We start from the raw sequence: 19,817 nt of genomic DNA on the forward strand, positions 1-19,817 counted from the left end.
TACTTACAACAGATTATACTTTATAACAGACACCTATGGCCAGATCTCCACTTCTCATAAATCCATCAGTAAGTCTTATTGCCTCCAGGACAGAATTCAAATATTTTATCATGATATTAGCTTCTCATGATACTGCTCTTTTTCAGTAGTCCAATGTCCTACTTCACAGTTCCCCCAAGAATCCCATACTCTGGTCAAAACAAATTACTTGCGAGTTCAGCAACACAGGGTCCTCTAATTCTTGGGAGTTATGCAAACTTCTTTTCCTCTGCCTGAAAGCCTCATTTCATGACTTTTCTTTTTCTTCTTCTTCTCATTTTTCCTCTCCTTCACCTCTCCCTATCCTCAAGCTTCTCTTCCCTCTTTTCTCCCCATTTTTCTCCCCTCTGTCCTCCTCCTACATTTCTCCTCCTTCCTTCCTTTACTTCACTTGCCCTCTTCCTCTCCTTTCCTTTTTCTTCCTTCTTCTCCCTTCTGCCTTCATTGTTCCTTCCTTTTCTTTTTTCCTTTTCTTCTTTTTTATATGCTCAGATTTCTGAGCATAAGTTTCTTGTGAGTTGAGTTTTCTTGTGCAGGGTAATTTCCCTTATAGACTATCCCTCCACACTACCACTGCCACCACCCCCCCCCCCCCCACACACACACACGCACACACACATGTTTATTGATTTATCTTCTAGACTAAATTCTAAGTGCCTTGAGGCATAGTTCCTATCCTGTCTAATTCACTTGTGGAACCCTAGAACAGAACAAGCGCTTTGTGAATAGAGATTGACCAAATGATTGAACAGAGAACATGTGCAGTTATTCAAATGCCAAATATTTGAGATTTTGGATGATTTCTTCTTCCTTGTGAGATAAGTATGCTCCATTCCATAAAAAAATAGATTTAAATAAAATATCAGGGGAAGGTGTTTTTAACAGTACTTACATTTGTGCTGAGAATATTATATTATTTCTAGGTTTTTGTTTTAGTATGAAAAATGAAGCTAGGTCCTCAAACTACATAAGGAGGCTTTATTGAAGGAGAATTAATCTGGGCCAACCATTTCCCATATTTTAATAGACATACAGGTGCTTTTGCCACATTATAACAGAAATATTGTATTTAGAAATGAGTGGACTTAAAGAAAATGAGTGGAGTTAAGTTCTAACATAGCCGTCTTTTGATATGGTTTATTGAAATGATTGTTTAGGAGGCTGAGATGGGCGGATCACTTGAGGTCAGGAGTTCGAGACCTGCCTGGCCAACATGGTGAAACCCCATCTCTACTAAAAATACAAAAATTAGCTGGGCATGGTGACGTGCACCTGTAATCCCAGCTACACTGGAGGCTGAGGCAGGAGAATCACTTGAACCCAGGAGGCGGAGGTTGCAGTGTGCTGAGATGGCACTACTGCACTCCAGCCTGGGTGACAAAACAAGACTCTGTCCTGGAAAGAAAAGAAAAAGATATTTAGATTTCCTAAAAAGACTTCTTCTTTCTTCAAACTAATATGCCTTTCAATTTTTTTCTATTTTTTTAAATGACACTAGGAAGCGATTGTATTAACTGTGTTATTTTTTTTTCCTGTATTCTGACGCAGTGAAATCTGGGGTCTTGGTGGACCTGGAGGGGTCTCACAGGGTAAGCTTATTCCTAGAGATAGTAAACAGCTCACCCTTTTCACGTAACCAGTGTGCTTGTCAAATACAAATCAACAAATCCAGAGCCCCTATCCCCATCCACTTCCTCTATTGTTGGGCTTTCACATACCCGGGCCACTACGCACCTGCCCTACACACCCCAGGGCTAGTATATTAGTTTATTATGGCTGCCGTAACAAAGTACCTCAGACTGTGTTACTCAAACAACAGAAATTTATTTTCTCTTGATTCTTGAGGCCAGACATCTGAGTTCAGAATGTCAACAGGATTGATTGAGTTTTGTGTCCTTTCTTCTTGGCTTATAGATGACTGTCTTCTCCCTGTGTTTTCACATGGTCATTCTATACCTGACTATGACCTATACTCTAGTTATAAATACACCAGCCAGATTGGATTAGGGCCACCCGGTTACCTCATTTTACCTTAGTTAGCTGTATAAAGGACATATTTCCAAATACAGTCACTTTCAGAAGTACTTTGGGTTAGCACTTCAACATCGGAATTTCGGGAGGTGTGATTTGGCCCATAATAACCAAGTTCCACACAACTAGAAACAGCTTCTATGTTCTAGGGCCTGCTGACATCATTTAAACTAGCCAGTCCTAGGCCTGCTAACCTTGCCTCCCTTGCTTCTCCTAGAAACCAGAAGAAAGTTTCTGGCCCACATTTCACTCCTCTTCCTCTGCCTCCTGACTGACTCACGCTGGGACTTTCCCATGTGCTCCCTCTTCTTGCAGAGGGGGTGTCTAGAGACACCCAAGATGAGGTCTATACTCTGGGTGACCAAATAATGTGTATAACAGAGCCCCATGACATGAATTTCCTATATAACAAACCTGCACATGTATCCCGAAGTTAAAATTAAAGCTGCTTTTTTTTTAAAAAAAAAAAAAAAAGAGAAAACAACTCATAGAGCTGAATACTGGAAAATAGGAACTTTACCATATGTAAATTTATAAGTAATTTGAAAATGAAATGACCAATTTTTAAAGGTGAAAAATTCTGATGAGGAAGTTTATAAGTTTATATAGCTTATTTATTATGCTGTCATTTATGAAAATGAAGCTATTATTTTACCATATATATTTCTCTTTACTAAAAAAATATATCATAAGGTCAGGAGTTTGAGACTAGCCTGGCCAACATGGTGAAACCCTGTATCTACTAAAAATATAAAAATTAGCCAGGTGTGGTGGTGCATGCCTGTAATCCCAGCTACTGGGGAGGGTAAGACAGGAGAATCGCTTGAACCCGGGAGGCAGAAGTTGCAGTGAGCAGAGATCACGGCACTGTACTCCAGCCTGGGTGACAAACAAAAGAAAAAACAAAAAAGTACATATAAGCTATTTTATTTATAAAACTGCTTAGTATTAGGTATTTTCGCAGTTTCTGAACACTTTGCAAGTTGGACAATAAAACTAATTCTTTAATATGAAAGAAATTATTGAGACTATTTTCAGATTTTCAAACAATACCATTCTAACCTCTGCCCCTTCCAAGATGTGAAAATTTATTGTACATTTATTGAAAAGAGGATCACTTTAGATTTTACCAAAGTAGCTAGTATGAAAAAAAAAAATCAAGACTTGCTATTGTGATTAAATAAGAACATGTTCAATCACTGACTCTTGAATAATACTGATTCCTAAAGAAACAGCTGATTATAATTTTGTATAATGATTTCATGCAGTCAGTGGCTCATAATCAGAATATTGTGAATATTCTGTGAATATTTTTAGATTGGTTTTTCAGGACTTTTCCTAAGTCTCATATGCAAATCCCTCAAATGTACCAATCATCCCTTTATTAGAATCTGAATGATGCATATATATTATCCAGTTAAATAACTAAGGACCTTTTTTTATTTTAGTTGCTTCCAGTTTTCTTTTAAGAGACAGTAACTGTTCCTTGAAATCCACTACTAATTAAGGAAAATTGACAAATTGTCTAAAACCTCTGGAGTAAAAACTGGATGTCAGTTATAACTTTTACCTCAATGGCCTTGAGACTTGGACTTCATTTTCTACCCTCAGAGAGTCTGGACAATTTCATTTAATTGGTTTGTGCTAGATAATATTTGAAGGATGGCAGGCCCTAGACATGTGGCTTCAGTGATATAGACACCTTGAAAGGGTTGGCAAAGCTTCATTCCACTAATCATGTATCATTGACGGAGGATTTGAAAACCCCTAAAATAATATTCTACGGCCAGATTGTGGTACAATGTAAGAATAAGAGAAAGAGAGTTGGGCATGGTGGCTCACGCCTGTAATCTCAGCACTTTGGGAGGCCAAGGTGGGCAGATCGCCTGAGGTCAGGAGTTCGAGACCAACCTCAACCTGGCCAACATGATGAAACCTTTCTCTACTTAAAATACAGAAATTAGCCAGGTGTGGTGGCATGCACCTGTAATCCCAGCTACTTGGGAGACTGAGGCAGGAGAGTTGCTTGAACCTGAGAGATGGAGGTTGCAGTGAGCCAAGATTGTGCCACTGCACTCCAGCCAGCCTGGGCAACAGAGTGAGACTCTGTCTTAAAAAAAAAAAAAAAAAAAAAAAAAAAAAGAGAGGAGAGAGTGAAGGAGGGAAAATTAATGTGAATATAAATAACTGACATATTTAAATAGCTTTGAGCTCTGGGATTGAATGCACTAAAATAAAAAGAGCTGTCCAGTTTTATTGATCAACAATTTATGCATGCCAGGCCAAAATACAAACTCATATGCCACTGTTTTTATGGTTGTAAATTCCAGTTTTCAGGCCAAAGTTAGTAAAAGTGGTAGACCCTGGTGAAAGAAATTTAATACATTTGACAAAAGCTATGTTTTTAATTCCATGCAATTTGTACTCAACTGTTTTGCTTTTTTGTTTGTAGTACTTCTGGGTGTTTTTTTTTTTTTTTTTTTTTTTTTTTGTCTAGTATAAATAGTGACAAATTAGAGATAATATACAACATTTAATTGAGCTATGACCAATATTTAGTTTTGTAGCTCTAGGGATAGAAGATTTGTAGCTATTATATGAATCTACAAAAATTACAGTTTTAATTGTTTCATAGTAATCATTATTGTGCAATCTTAGCTTCATTTATCGCCAACATTCCCTTAATTGCATATGCAGCTTTATTTTCAGTGGATCTTACATTCAAGAGGATTTGCATATTCATCATTTGTAAACTCCCATTATGAGAAACCAGATTGTGGATGCATTCATAAATCATTTCCGTAACCAATTGCTTCAGTTTTATCACAAATAAAAGTGAAAATGATGTATATTGAGTCTACAGTCTTTTAAAAATTTTCATCAGGTTGTTCTTAGGTCATTTATTCATTTATCAAACAAGTATACATTGAGCATCTATTATGCCAATAATTTTTTTAGGTAGTGGTGTGATAGCAGTGAAAAAACAAATAGTAATCATTGCATTCTCCAAGCTTACAATTTAGTCAGGGAGAAAAATGATACTAAGCAAATAAATAATATAGTTTATGTCAAGTGGTGGTATTTGCTATGGAGAACAGTAAAGCAAAAAACTGTGAGAAGTTCCAGAAATGAGGATGAGATGAAGGATGGAGGTCATAAAATGTAGTTAGATTCTGGATGCATTTTATTGATAATGTGAAAATTTGCTGATGGATTGCATGTTTGGTGAGAGAGAGAGAAAGAGATGAGTCTTGGAAGACTCCCAATTTCTCACCTTCACTCATCTCATATTTAACTTTTTTAAGTTAAATATGAGATTTGGCAATATAGAGGTCAATCTCGATATATGCAGTTTCAGGGGAGCGGTAAAGGTGACCAAAAAACAAACAAAACAAAGAAGGAATAAAATACTGATCTGTGCTACAACATGGATGAGCCTCAAAAACATTTTGCTGAGTGAAAGAAGCCAAGCACAAAGGCTACAGCCTTCATGATTCCATTTAAATCGTCAGTATGTTCACATTAAAATATGTAATCTGAGAAAAATAGCCAAAGAATAGAGGAAACAAGCCATGTGAATATTAGATAGTTGACAAAAAGAGTCACGCTCTGTAAAATATTAAAGGAGATTTATTCTGAGCCAAACATGAGTGACCAATGGGTCATGACACAGTCCTCAGGAGATCCTGAGAACAGATGCCCAGGGCGGTCGGGCTACAAGTTGGTTTGATACAATTTAGGGAGACATAAAATGTCAATCAATGCATGCAAGATGTACATTGGTTGAGTTTAGAAAGGCAGAACAACTGGGAGAGGGGGCTTCCAGGTCATAGGTGGATTCAAAGATTTTCTGATTGACTATCGGTTGAGTTATTATCTAAAGACCTGGAATATAGGAAGGCATTCTAGGTTACAGTAAGAGGTGGTGGAGACCAAGGTTTTATCATGTAGATGAAGCCTCCAGGTAGCAAGCTTCAGAGAGAATAGACTGTAGATGTTTCTTATCAGACTTAGTTTGTTCTACCAGTAATTGCAAAAGGGAGGAGGGTATAATGAGGCATGTCTGGCTTCACTTTCCCATCATGGCCTGAACCAATTTTACAGGTTAACTTTGGAATGTCCGTGGATGAGAGGAGGGGTCCATTCAGATGGCTGGGGGCTTAGGGTTTAATTTTTTTATTTATAGATCCAGCGATAAATGCAAGGCCTTGAAGAAAGAGTCCTTGGTTTATATGAGGAAGGCCATAGTAAAGCATTGATGTTTACTTCATGTAGGATGAAAACCCTGGAAGAGCAGAGGAGACATGATCTGACCCACATATCTAAGATTATAGTGGAGCAAGGACAACCACAGGAAGACAAATTAAGAAGTTACTAAGACGATCAAGAAGGAGATGGTGTTTCCTGAGCCAGAGTTGGTAGTAGCAGTGGAGGTTATAAAATGTAGTTAGATTCTGGATGTGCTTTATTGATAATGCAGAAATTTGCTGATGGATTGCATGTTTGGTGAGAGAGGAGAGAGAGAGAAATAGATGAGTCGTGGAAGACTCCCAATTTCTTGCCTTAGCTAGACGGATGGGGTTTCATTAACTGGGATAAGAAAGGTTGTGGGAAGAGAAAATTTAGGTTGAGAAAAATCAGAAGTTTATTTGAGATAGTAACCGCCCATGGGGTTCACCTTGCCTACTGCCTCGAAAGAGCCAATTGATCAAGACAGGGGAATTGCAATAGAGAAAGAGTAATTCACACAGAGCTGGCTATGTGGGAGACTGGAGTTATATTAACACTCAAATCAATCTCCCTGAGCATTCAGGGAGCAGAGTTTTTAAGGATAACTTGGTGGGCGGGGGGAAGCCAGTGAGCCAGGAGTGCTGACTGGTCAGAGATGAAATCACAGGGAGTCAGAGCTGTCTTCTTGTGCTCAGTCAGTTCCTAGGATGAGGCCACAAGATCAGATGAGCCAGTTTATTGACCTGGGTGGTGCCAGTTGATCCATCAAGTGCAGGGTCTGCAAAATATGTCAAGCACTGATCTTAGGAGCAGTTTAGGGAGGGTCAGAATCTTATAGCCTCCAGCTGCATGACTCCAAAACCATAATTTCTAATCTTGTGGCTAATGTTAGTCCTACAAAGGCCATCTAGTCCCCATGCAAGAAGGTGGTCTGCTTTGGGAAAGGGCTGTTACCAACTTTGTTTAAACTATAAACTAAGTTCCTCCCAAAGTTAGTCCAGCCTACACCCAGGAATGAGCAAGGAGAGCTTGGAAGGTAGAAGTAAGATGGAGTCAATTAAGTTAGATCTCTTTCACTATCTCAGTTATACTTTTGCAAAGGTGTTTTCAAGATTTAGACCTATTTCTGTGACCCGAGGGAAGAGGCTTAAGTCAGTAACAGGATATTGCTGGAGTGTAGAGTTGGAGTCCAGCAAAAATTTTGGGCCTGAGGTATAATTTTATGAGTCATCAGCATTTAGGAAAGGATTTAATGGCATGTGACTAGGTGATATTAACAAGGTTGTGGGTTTGTAAAGAGGAGAAGAGATGGAAGGACTGAGCTTTGAGGCAGTCCTATGTTGAGCAGATGGGGGAAAACCACAAGAGAGACTGAGAAAAAAATAGCTGGCAACATGAGCAGAAAACCAGAAGAGAGATTTATGCAAAAGCCTGGTGAAGAAAATATTTCAAGAAAAAGGGAGTGAGCAGCTCTGTCCAATAATAATGATATGTCAAGTATGTTGAAGAAAAAAAGTTAAATATGTGATTTGGCAATGTAGAGGTCAATCTTGATATATGCAGTTTCAGGGGAGTGGTAAAGGTGACCAAAAAACAAACAAACAAAGAAGGAATAAAATACTGATCCATGTTACAGCATGGATGAACCTCAAAAACATTTTGCTGAGTGAAAGAAGCCAAGCACAAAGGCTACAACCTCCATGATTCCATTTGTGTGAAATAGCCAGAGGTGGAAATCCATAGAGATAGAAATCAGATGTAGTGGCTGCCAGGGGAGGAGGGGAGAAGAGAGAACGGTGAAGTGACTGAGGGGTACAAGTGATGAAAATGTCTTGGAATTAGGTAGTTTGATAATTGCACAACATTGCAAATTTAATAAAAGCCACTGACTTGTACACTTTTTTTTGGTTGAAGCAGAATTTCACTCTTGTTGCCCATGCTGGAGTGTGGTGGCATGATCTCAGCTCACTACAACCTCTGCCTCCCGGGTTCAAGTGATTCTCCTGTCTCACCTCCTGAGTAGCTGGGACTACAGGCATGCACCACCACCCCTGGCTAATTTTTGTATTTCTAGTAGAGACGGAGTTTTGCCATGTTGGTCAGGCTTATCTCAAACTCCTGACCTCAGGTGATCCACCTGTCTCAGCCTCCCCAAAGTGCCGGGATTACAGGCATGAGCCACTGTTCCTAGTCTTTTTTTTTTTTTCGACGGAGCTCTGTCACCCAGGTTGAAGTGCAGTGGTGCGATCTCGACTCACTGCAACCTCCGCCTCCTGGGTTCAAGCGATTCTCCCGTCTCAGATTTCCTAGCTGGGATTGCAGGCGTGTACCACCACAACTTGCTAATATTTGTATTTTTGGTAGAGATGGGGTTTCACCATGTTGGCCAGGCTGGTCTCAAACTCCTGAACTCAAGTGATCCACCTGCCTCGGCCTCCCAAAGTGCTGGGATCACAGGCATGAGCCACTGTGCCTGGCCTACTTGTACACTTTAAAATAGATAAAATGGAAATGGTAAGTGATATGTTTTGTGATGTTTATCTCAATTTTTAAAAAACCATTATTGACATAGGTTTAAGAGAGAATAGGAGGGGAAAGAACTGGTGTTGGAGTCAGTGTGAGAATAGGCAGAACTTTGAGAAGTTAGTTGGAGAAGGTTGTCGGGTCAGGAGAGTGTTTTTCTAAGATGGGTGAAGTTTTGGCCATTTAGGTCCTGAAGGAAATGATCTTGTTGAGAAAGAGAACACACTGTTGTAAATGAGAGGAGAGGAAATTGGCAGCATGATTCCTTAAATAGCCAACAGAGATGAAATTTCTGTCTTAATGGAAGACGTCATCCAGAGAAGGGTATGGAGAGTTGACCCGTTCCTACAGAGGGCAAAGCATGTGGACAGCCGGCCAGTGAGATTGATGATGAGACTTGTAAAGTTTTCTTCTGATTTCTCTCATCTTCCAAATGAAATATGAAGCAAGATAGTAAGCTGAGAATAATGATAGGAAAAGAAGAGCTAGAAGTTAAAAGAGGGAATAGAAGGCTTTGAACAATTGTCTAGGAATGCGGAAAAGGAAAGAATGAGGGTCACCATGACACCATGCAGTGAGTAGTCATCAATACGATGTCATTTCTGTTTGCATGATTGTGAACAAAGTGAAATCTGCATGATTTCTTCACTCCATTCAGCTGTACAGATACAGGCTAGAGTAGGTGAAGGGATGTATTTTCTAGAGTTTTTGCCATGAGAGTATGGAGAAATATGAGCATGGCCAAGGAATGATTGCTTGTCTGACATCTGTAATAAAGGAAATGAAGACATGATATGTGAGGGAAATAATTGAAAAGAATTTAGGACACTGGGCTTGTAGAACCTGGCCCAGTCGAAATATTGTTAGAGTAGAGATATGAAAAGAAGTGAGCTGGAAAGCTAGGGATGATGGTTGGGGAGCGGACCACTTGAAATTAAGACAAGGAAACGTTATCATCATTAGTAATGGTAATACTCCTTTTGAAGAGTGGTGGCAGAGGTGGTTTTTCATGAAAGTTCTCCTTCAAGGTCATCAATAAGAAGAGATCAAGAAACTGAGAAGCAAATAAAAGTGAATATTGAAATGACAAAGAATGACAGTGAGCTCAGAGCTAGAATCTTCAGGGGTTGAGGGACAGGGCACCCTCAGGGATCACCCACAGTGTCTGTAGGTGATTATAACAAGCTGGAACACTGAGGGGTGCCATTTGACATCATGAGAGTCAAAGCTTGGGTATCTAGGAAGGTCAGAGGGAGAACTGTCTGCAAGTGATATGGGCAGGAAGGACTCCTAGTCTACCTTCAAGTCTTATATTAGGAGGGCTTGGGGAAAGGAAAACAAAAAAACAGGCACAACTTTTTTTTATTTTTTATTTTTTATTTTTTATTATTTTTTAGATGGAGTCTTGCTGTGTTGCCCAGGCTAGAGTGAAGTAGCGTGACCTTGGCTTACTGCAACCTCTGCCTCCTGGGTTCAAGCGATTCTCCTGCCTCAGCCTCCCTAGTAGCTGGGATTGTGGATGCATGACACCACGCCCAGCTAATTTTTTCATTTTTAGTAGAGACGGGGTTTTGCCATGTTGGCCAGGCTGGTGTCAAACTCCTGAACTCAGGTGATCCACCCGCCTTGGCCTCCCAAAGGCCGGTCCATGGCTGGGATTAAAGGTGTGAGCCACCATGGCCGGCCAACAGGCACAATTTGAGAAAGCTCCAGAGAAAGCAGTTCCAGGGAAGATCTACCTTCAGGTTTAATGGGACACCATATCTTGTATTGGACATATATATAACTGTCTTTCAAATGGTAGACTCTGAGTTCTAACATTAGACAGTTTTTTCACTCCTGTGAGGGACTGGCTTTGGGACTTGCCAGTCACTATGGAGATATGATTAAAATCCCGAAACACTGGCATGGTTGTTTTGTTCTGTTTTTCTCTGTCTCTATGTGAGTGGTGTGTGTGTATGTGTGTGAGTGAGAGAGAGAGATAGGGTTACCTAAAGGGTGGTAGAGAAATTGGTTACAGAGTGCTTTGTAGAATGAATATTAACATTAAAAAAAAAAAATACTTGAGTCTTTCCAGTTGCACCTGCATTTCACTTCTTGCCAATCTTTAAATTTAACAGATGGAATTTTACTGTGTCAGGAAGCACTGAATGCTGAGCAGGAGCTATGCCATCCAGATACAGATCTCTGCAGATTTGATACTACAGATGAAGAATTGAAATGTGAGTGTTAAATTGAGATATTCACTTTTCTGGTGTATAAGCAATATATGAGACCCAGAGACCATTCACAAGCCAACCTATGTTGACATTAATGTCCTAGTTTTAGCTGGAGTGTTATTGGGAGGCTGTGGTGGTTTATACCAAATACATCAATTTAAAGCCATGTCATTTTGTAAAACAAACTGAAACCATCTTGAAACTATATGCAATGTTTCTTCTTTAAATTTCAGTGTGATTATGAATAGTAAATAATTTAACTAATCTAATCCCATAAAGTAGGTAAGGCAAAATATAAAGCCATTTTAAAAATAGTTGACTGGGTATCGTGGCTCATGCCTATAATCCCAGTGCTTTGAGAGGCTGGGATGAGAGGATTGCTTGAGGCCAAGAGCTCAAAATTAGCCTGGGCAGTATAGCAAGATGTCATCTCTACAAAAAAAAAAAAAAAAAAAAAAAAAAAAAAAAAAAAAATTACCCGGGCATGGTAGTGTGCACCTGTGGTCCTAGCTACTTGGGAGGCTGAGGCTGGAATATTGCTTGAGCCCAGGAGTTTGAGGCTATAGTGGGCTCTGATTGCACCACTGCATTTGGCCTGGGTGACAGAGCGAGACCCTGTCTCTTAACAAAATTAAGACATATTGTGACGGAAGTTGTGACGCATACAAGAAAAACTAGGAATCTCCTTTTTTTAATGCAATGGTTCTCATTTGAGAGAATATCGTACATGTGGATCAACTGAAAAATTTTTCAAAATAGAGTTGCTGGTACACTCTAAGACTTATTGAATTCCAACTTCCAGATGTAAATTAGTATGTGCTAATGTGTATGTGTGTATATAAGCCTTTTGGTTGATTACAATACGTAACCTGGTTAAGCAGCCACTCTAGCAGACTAATAGTCCACCAAGATCTTTTTCTCCCCTGTTTAGTGTGTCAGGCCTGTGGGTTTGAATTTGACATGTGTGAGTGGACATCAGAGGCATCTGTTGGCCAAATTTCCTGGATGCGCACAAAAGCGAGAGAGGTCCCTGCATTAGAATCCACACCTCAGCAGGATCAAGGAGGTGGTGATGAAGGTAGGAAAAAAATATCTTTTGTGTATTACTTTTAGAATTCTGCTTTATGGTGACTAGTTATAAGACATTACATAGGGGGCGTTGGTGAATATACTGAGTATATTTTATTGAAAATACACCCTGCAATAGGAGCTGAAGGTGAAAATAACAATTATGTTTCCAACAGTGTAAAAGAAGAGTTGTACTAGGTGAACAATTTTTTTTAAGTTTTATTATTTCCTTCAGGAGTTATTATTGTGTGAACAAAAAGGAGAAGTATTAAAATGTTTTTTTTTTTGTTATGCCTGTTAGCTTTCTTTTCTTTTCTTTTCTTTTCTTTTCTTTTCTTTTCTTTTCTTTTCTTTTCTTTTTTTTTTTTTTTTAAAAGAGTCTTACTCTGTCACCCAGGTTGGAATGCAGTGATGAGATCTCGGCTCACTGCAACCCCCGCCTCCTCGGTTCAAGCGATTCTCCTGCCTCCGCCTCCTGAGAAGCTAGGACTACAGGCACGTGCCACCATGCCTGGATAATTTTTGAATTTTTAGTAGAGACATAATTTCAACATGTTGGCCAGGCTGGTCTCAAACTCCTGACCTCAAGTGTTCCACCAACCTTAGCCTCCCAAAGTGCTGGGATTACAGGTGTAAGCCATTGTGCCTGGCCAAGTCTGCTAGCTTTTTCTTTTTCTTTCTTTCTTTTTTTTTTTTTCTTTCCCTCCCTCCCTCCCTCCCTCCCTCTCTCCCTTCATTCCTTCCTTCCGTCCTTCCTTCCTTTTTCTTTCTTATTTTTTTTAACACTGCCATGTTGTCTATGAGTTTCTTCCTCTTGCTAACATATTAATTTGTATTTTCTGTTTACTTTTATTCTTTTTGCTTTTTTTCTTTCTTCCTTTTCTTTGAAGGGTGAGTATTGTTACATTTTTATTTTTATTTTTTTAACTGATCTGGAAGCTTTAATTTATATATCTTATTGTTATGACTATTCTTAATTTTAGGATATATTTTTTATATGAAATTTCTTTAACAAAGCCTAAAGTGATTTAGTATTTCTGCTTTTTTGAACGTGAGAAAGACCAAAGTACTATTTAATTATTTTTTGGTCCTGAGTTACAGTTGAACATTTTAAAGTGTTTTAAAGTCAATATCTTGTTATGATACTGATAACTATTAAGATTATATATTTCATTATTTCTTTTACTCACCACTGTTTTTTAGATTTTATGCTTTCCTTCTTGGTTCCCTTATCCCCTTGCAAAGGTTGACTCTTTAATCAATTGTTCTTAATCAATTGTTCTCTTATTTAGAAAAGATCTGTGGTGATGAGCTCCCACAGTATCTGTAAACTTAAAATATTTTAAAATTGTTCCCACTTCTAAATAATAATTTATATGGTCATACAATTTTAGAATTTTTTTTTTTTTTTTTAATTTCTAAGTACAGGGTGATTTTCCCTCTTTAGCTGCTGATATCTACTGTAGTGACTGAGAAGTCTGAGTGCAAGTAATGTTTTTTTAGTTTAATGCAGATTTAAAAAATGTTTCTTTATCTTTGATATTTGAAAATTTCAGTATGATGAGTGTAGGAATGAGGTATATGTTTAATTTTTAATGCTCAGAATGCACATATATCATCTTTTGCAGAAATTGTGTTATTTTATTCAAGTAATTCTCTTTTACTCCCTCTAATCTTTTCATCTTGAGTTTCTGTTAAACACAACTAATGTTCACACTCCATTACTTGACTGCTCCTTTTTATTTTCTATATAATTTACTGTATTTTGAGTTATATTTCAGGGCTTCTGGTACATGAATTTTCTCTTTGACACTATGGCCAGTCTAGGTTATATTCTGCCTATTGGGCATTTAATTTAAAGTCTTAATTTATTTTTGTTTTAAGTTTATACTTGCTAATATTTTCTTATTTATTTCCTAGTGTATCTTAATATGTTTTTAATAGAATGTATTATAATTGTATGAAATGTAATTTCTTTTTTGTACAATTTATAAATGTAATTAGTTTTTGCTGTCTTTAGCATTATATTTATATGTTTTATTGTGCAGATTATTATTTTTATTTTTTAATTTTTTGGGGGTAGTAGTAATATTATTATTATTGTTATTTATTTTATTTAAGTTCCAGGCTACATGTGCAGGATGTGCAGGTTTGTTACATAAGTAAACATGTGCTGTGGTTGTCTGTACCTGTCAGCCCATTACCTAGGTATTAAGACCAGCATGCATTAGCTATTTATTCCGATGCTCTCCCTCCCCTCAGCCCTCAACAGGCCCCAGTGTGTGTTGTTCCCCTCCATGTGTCTGTGTTCACGTTGTTCAGCTGCCACATATAAGTGAGAACATGTGGTGCTTGGCTTTCTGTTCTGCCATTAGTTTGCTGAGGATAATGGCTTCTAGCTCCACCCATGCTCCTGCAATGGACATGATCTCATTCCTTTTTGTGGCTGCACAGTATTCCATGGTGTATATGTACCACATTTCCTTTATCCAGTCTATCAATGATGGGCATTTGGGTTGATTCCCTGTCTTTGATATTGTGAATAGTGTACAGACTATTTTCAAAAAGATTAATAGACTTTACTTTTTAGGATTATTCTTTTCAAACTGTGTTTTTTGCCTTGCAGATGCCTTGTAATTTTTTGTTGAAAGTCAGACATGATTTACTGTGTAAAAGTCATTAATGTAAATAGTGTGAGTTTTACATTACGTTTATCCAGCTAAGGATTATGTTATGCTTAGTATTTGCTGTAGCTGTAAATATCTGAAGCTGAAATTTTGTCTAATGTTCTTGTTTTTGTCTTTCTTATTGTATTTGGGTTTCCTTAGAGACTTCTTTTAAAACAGTTTCTGAGACATGCAGCTCTTTCAGTAGCATGAAGAAGTATTTCAGACTTTATTTTTGAAAATGAAGTAAAATTACAGAAATCTCTTTATAAATCGGTGTTGTCAATGTTATTAAGTTCAAGAACAGCTCAAATTGGTTTTAAATATCAGATGGGGAAAAACTTATCTACAATATCTTTATGTAAAGCAAAATCCATAAGTGATGTTTAAAAGGACCGTAGATATCTCATACCTCTGTGTGGCTTGGTAAGAAAGAAGGCATTTTAAGTTGTATTTCCTAAAACTATAAAGGATTTTCTACAAAAAGTAAATCAGAAAATCATCCAGAGGGGCAAGAATTCTGGGAAAGATGAAGAGAAATTCTTGATTGAAAAAAGGATTGAATTGTGATATTTAAAAGAAAATGACAATAATTTGGTGGTGTAGCAATTTGTATATGTAGATTTCTTTTATAGGAATCTTGAATTTTTACAAAAGGGTATTATCAAAAGGGTTTATAGAAATTAGGGGAAGATTTCTCTACATATTGGAGCTAATATAAAAATTAAAACCTCTTATTTGTAGTTGATGTAATCATTTGAACACATTCTGTCCTTTTAAGTAAAATATTTGTGTTTTAAGTCCAGTTTTGAACACTTCAGAAATGTAATAGTTTTAGTCAGACAGAAAGAAGCTAATATTTTCCTAAATTACTTATTTTTTCTTTTATATTTCAGGTTATTATGTATGGGTAGGGGCTAAGCATGCTTTTCCTCTTAACCATGTAGACAGCAGGGCTTACCTAAATAGCTCTGTGTGTCATTGCTTGGGCAAGAGCTGTCATCTTCAATTCTATTATACTATGGAAAGCAGTGTCCTGAGAGTAAGACTGTATAATAATAAGGTAAGAAGAAAGTTGCATTTATTTCAAATTCATTGAATCAGTGAAGTTTCTAACTCTTGGCAACTTGTGTTTCGATTTCTCAGTTGCACATAAGCTTTTATTCTTGAACTTGACTTTATCTGGTATACTTTTAAAAAGAATTATTAAGAAACAAGCATAGGGGACACTCTCATGTACAAAAGTTAATGTGATAAGCTGCTCAATATTATTTCATAAAGTTTTCAAAATTCATCAAAGTATATTAAATAAACTGTAGATCTAATAAAAATGAGATAGCTGAGATTCTGTAACGTGAGCTCTGTATTGAAGCTCTGATGTGATCTGTTTTGGGCATTACATCTATATATCATTAGAACTATAATGGTTGAAACTTGTTTGGGTAGCAGTCGACATAATTTTCAAGACTGGTAATTATCGATTAAATATTGAAAAAATGGCACACTGGTTAGACTGAGTCCATTCTTCTTCTCTCTCTCCTTGTCCAGCGTGCTCAATGAGTTCTAAAGTGTAAAGTTGGGTGAGTACTCCAATTAGAAAAAGAGATAAAAACAAACTTACAGTTGATTCCATAGTGTAGGAAAAAACCTGCTTTTTCTACTCTTATGCCCTCAGCACTCCCGATATCTTACTTCTGACACCAGATTCGTGTTTCGTTTTTTTTTTTTTTCCAACACAGCAATTCAGTTCTCTGGCAGACACCAACTGAGTGTCCTATGATTTGCCTCAATTCTGACACTAGCTACCTGGAGATAGTGCAGATTCCACGGGTTGAGGTCTCAGGCCCGCAATACTACCCCTACTTCAGATGTCAATCACAAGCTTCCTATTGTGAGCTGAGCTGTGCCTCTTACCTACCAGCTATAAATTGCAGTTCCCATGGCCCCCTTCTTAGGTTTGATAATTTGCTAGGATGGCTCACAGAATTCACGAAAACGTTTTACTCATGTTTACCCACTTATTATTAGAAATGTAGATGAACAATCATATGGAAGAGATGAATAGGGCAAGGTATTTGGGAAGAGGGGTGGTGCTTCGCTTCCATGCATCCCCGGGTGTGCACCCTCTAGGAATCAGCACATGTTCAGCAATCTAGAAGCTCTCTGAAACCTGTACTCCAGAAATTTTTATAGAGGATTTGCCATGTAGGTATGATCAATTACTAGCTTAATCTCCAGCCCCTCTCTTCTTCCCAGAAGAGGTGGGACTGAAAGTTCCAAGCTTCTAATCATAGCTTGACCTTTCTGGTGATGAGTCCCCTAAGATTCTATTAATATCCCTATTGATTAGGAAATTCACAAGTTTTTGGGAACTCTCTGCCAGAAACTGGAGATGAATAAATATATTCATAATAAATAATACATAATGTATAATTATATATAATATAATATATAACAAATAATATATTATTTAATGTATCCAGATTTATATGGATTCACATAATTACATCTATGTGGATGTGAGATATCTATAGATATAGATATATATCTCTACACATCCACATAGATGTAAAAATATAGATAAATATGGATGTGATATATATACATATATCACATATCTATAGATGTGGATGTGAGATATATATATCTTCCCACACATTCATATACACACATGTAGATATGTAAAGTAATATACATATGCATATACATTCTTTTTTAATTGGATGCGATATAATTTTTCTGGCATTCTAGAACTTGTTATGTTTTTGTGATTTTTGCAGTAGTACTTTGTGGTCACTGCCCTGCAATCTATTTAATATATTTCATTCCATTTGGTACGGTGTGGGGGAAGGAAGAAAAGAGGACAGCATCTCCTTATCCTTCCTACAGCACTACAAACTGTCCAGATACATGGCATCAATTTTACCGAAAAGGAAGAGAGAAAAAATTTAACTGTATCCATATATGTTCCACCATTCATGCCTCAATATTTCAGTTGCTGTCACCTGTGCTGTTTGAACCAATTCCAGTGAGCCTCCATGCAATCTGCAACATTCTATAATTTCCAGCTCCTTCTTCAATAAAGGCATAGTAGATAAATTCTAGAATAATTTCGTTGAGTTTAAATTATAGTTAAAAATGGTTACATTATATATGTGGGCCTATGGTAATGCTTTTTAGATGACAGATAATTATTTCATTAAAATTGAATGAGTTCTTAGCCTAAATTTAAGTAGAAATTTGTATTATAATATGATCTAATCCTGAGGATTATTTTAATCTGCTCTCAAAATGAGTGATGCATTTTAAAAGTTTCATTGCATGTAGAATAGAATTATGTTTTTAATTATGAATGTGTGTATGTATTGTGTATGTAATTATGAATGTGTGTGTATAGTATGTATGTATTTATGAATGTATGTAGATTGAAATTACTGAAAATGAGCAGTGCCATTCTTCCGGTGGCTTTAGAACTATGCAAGAAAGGAGTGAAAACAAATTGGCTTCAAGTATTACATCATATATAAATGATGTTAGATACCACACATTGTTAACTCTATTAATCAGTAATACAGTTATCAAGATTCTGTCTGTCATATTATAAGAAAAGAAGTTAATCATAGGGAAATGATCTAGCGCATTAACCAGAACCAAATGGTTGTACATCTTAGAGATTGTTGACTGATGCTTGATTCGTTAGACGGTATTCTGTGAGGTGTCCTGTCTTTTCTGATACTATTTGCTATCCTCTATACATATGTTACTCACTGATGCAAAATCTGCATCGAAGTACATTTAAGTCACAAGTCAGTGTTTTATCACACACTTAAAAGGACTCCAAAGCTATCATTTAAAAAAATAGCTCTTGATGAAAATGATGATTTACGTCTTTCTATGAATAGAATGCTGTTTTCTGTTATGAACATCTATTACTCTATAAATGTGAGCAGGTAAGCCAAGAAATATCTAACAAGAATGTTGAAAGTTGTTTTCTTTATTTCCAGAGGACATTAAAACTTAAGAAGTGAAAAACTCAGGGGAAGACAAGTTGTTAAATACAAAGTTCACTCTTTAGAATCAACTGAAGTGTGTAGCAATTAAAGTTTGTACCATCTAACTATTCTTGGGTTAGATCTGTGTCCATGATCTATAAAATAATACTCATAGCAACAGCCTACTTTTTATTCTGTGTAAAGTTTCCATGTAATTATTTACCAAAAAATATTACGTGTAATTTTTCTTTACAACCAAATTTACTTGTAATTCTTTACCAGATTACATGGTCTTATTCCTAGATGTGATCCAAAGTAGTGAAACTCAACAACGTTGACTTTGGTACCCTTGATTTCTTTACTGGAAGAGAAAAGCATAGACTGGCATCTCTAAGAGAGAGAGTGTTAATAAATATGTTAAATATTTTTCTTGAAAGTTAAATCAGCATTATTGATCCTGGACTAGGGGAGCAAAGATATATTTTTTAAAAAATTATTTACTGATTTTAAGATAAAAGAAAAGTAGAACATCATTTGAAAAGCTTTGCTGAGTTGGAGATTTCTTTTTTTGCATTAACACCTGTGAAAAGTAACTAGAAAGAGGGAGAGTAAGAACAGAAATAAAATGAAACCTGATTTCACTTAGAATAAATTCTTTTTACAAAACATTGCTAGTGCCATCAGACTGGAAAATGTATAGAAAAATTTAGATATCATTCACTGTGTGCTATGAACTTGGCTTTTGAAAAACCATTTAAGTTTGGAAGGAACACTGCTCACTTTTCAAAAAAATGTAAGTGCACCCATCTTCAGGGGGAGCAGAGGGGAATCAGTTAGTCACTGTGAAAAAAGAGCACAGTAGTTCTAAATTATTTTCATAAAAGGAAAGTGGTGAATGCAGTTTGCCAAGAGGTGTCACTGAAAGCATCTGTGGAGGGTGTAAGTGTTTTGATGCTAAATAACTGAAGTTGTGTAAGAAATAAGTAGAAGAAAAATTAGTTGCTTGTCTCAACTTTTTATAACTCCAGTTCATCCTGATCCGCCATGAA

At 36.9% G+C, this 19,817-nt stretch overlaps 1 protein-coding gene across 1 annotated transcript in view; it reads left to right on the forward strand.

Annotated features, from left to right (window-relative positions):
• The window catches only part of MALRD1 (MAM and LDL receptor class A domain containing 1), a 687,535-nt gene that overhangs the window by 64,223 nt on the left and 603,495 nt on the right, over positions 1-19,817 (forward strand). The window contains exons 6-8 of the mRNA XM_008002435.3: positions 10,944-11,045; positions 11,974-12,120; positions 15,673-15,839. Coding sequence (XP_008000626.3) covers positions 10,944-11,045; positions 11,974-12,120; positions 15,673-15,839 — 416 coding nt within the window. The remainder of the gene's footprint in view (positions 1-10,943; positions 11,046-11,973; positions 12,121-15,672; positions 15,840-19,817) is intronic.

The sequence above is a fragment of the Chlorocebus sabaeus genome, chromosome 9 (genome assembly GCF_047675955.1).
Source record: "Chlorocebus sabaeus isolate Y175 chromosome 9, mChlSab1.0.hap1, whole genome shotgun sequence".
NCBI classification, from domain to species: domain Eukaryota; kingdom Metazoa; phylum Chordata; class Mammalia; order Primates; family Cercopithecidae; genus Chlorocebus; species Chlorocebus sabaeus.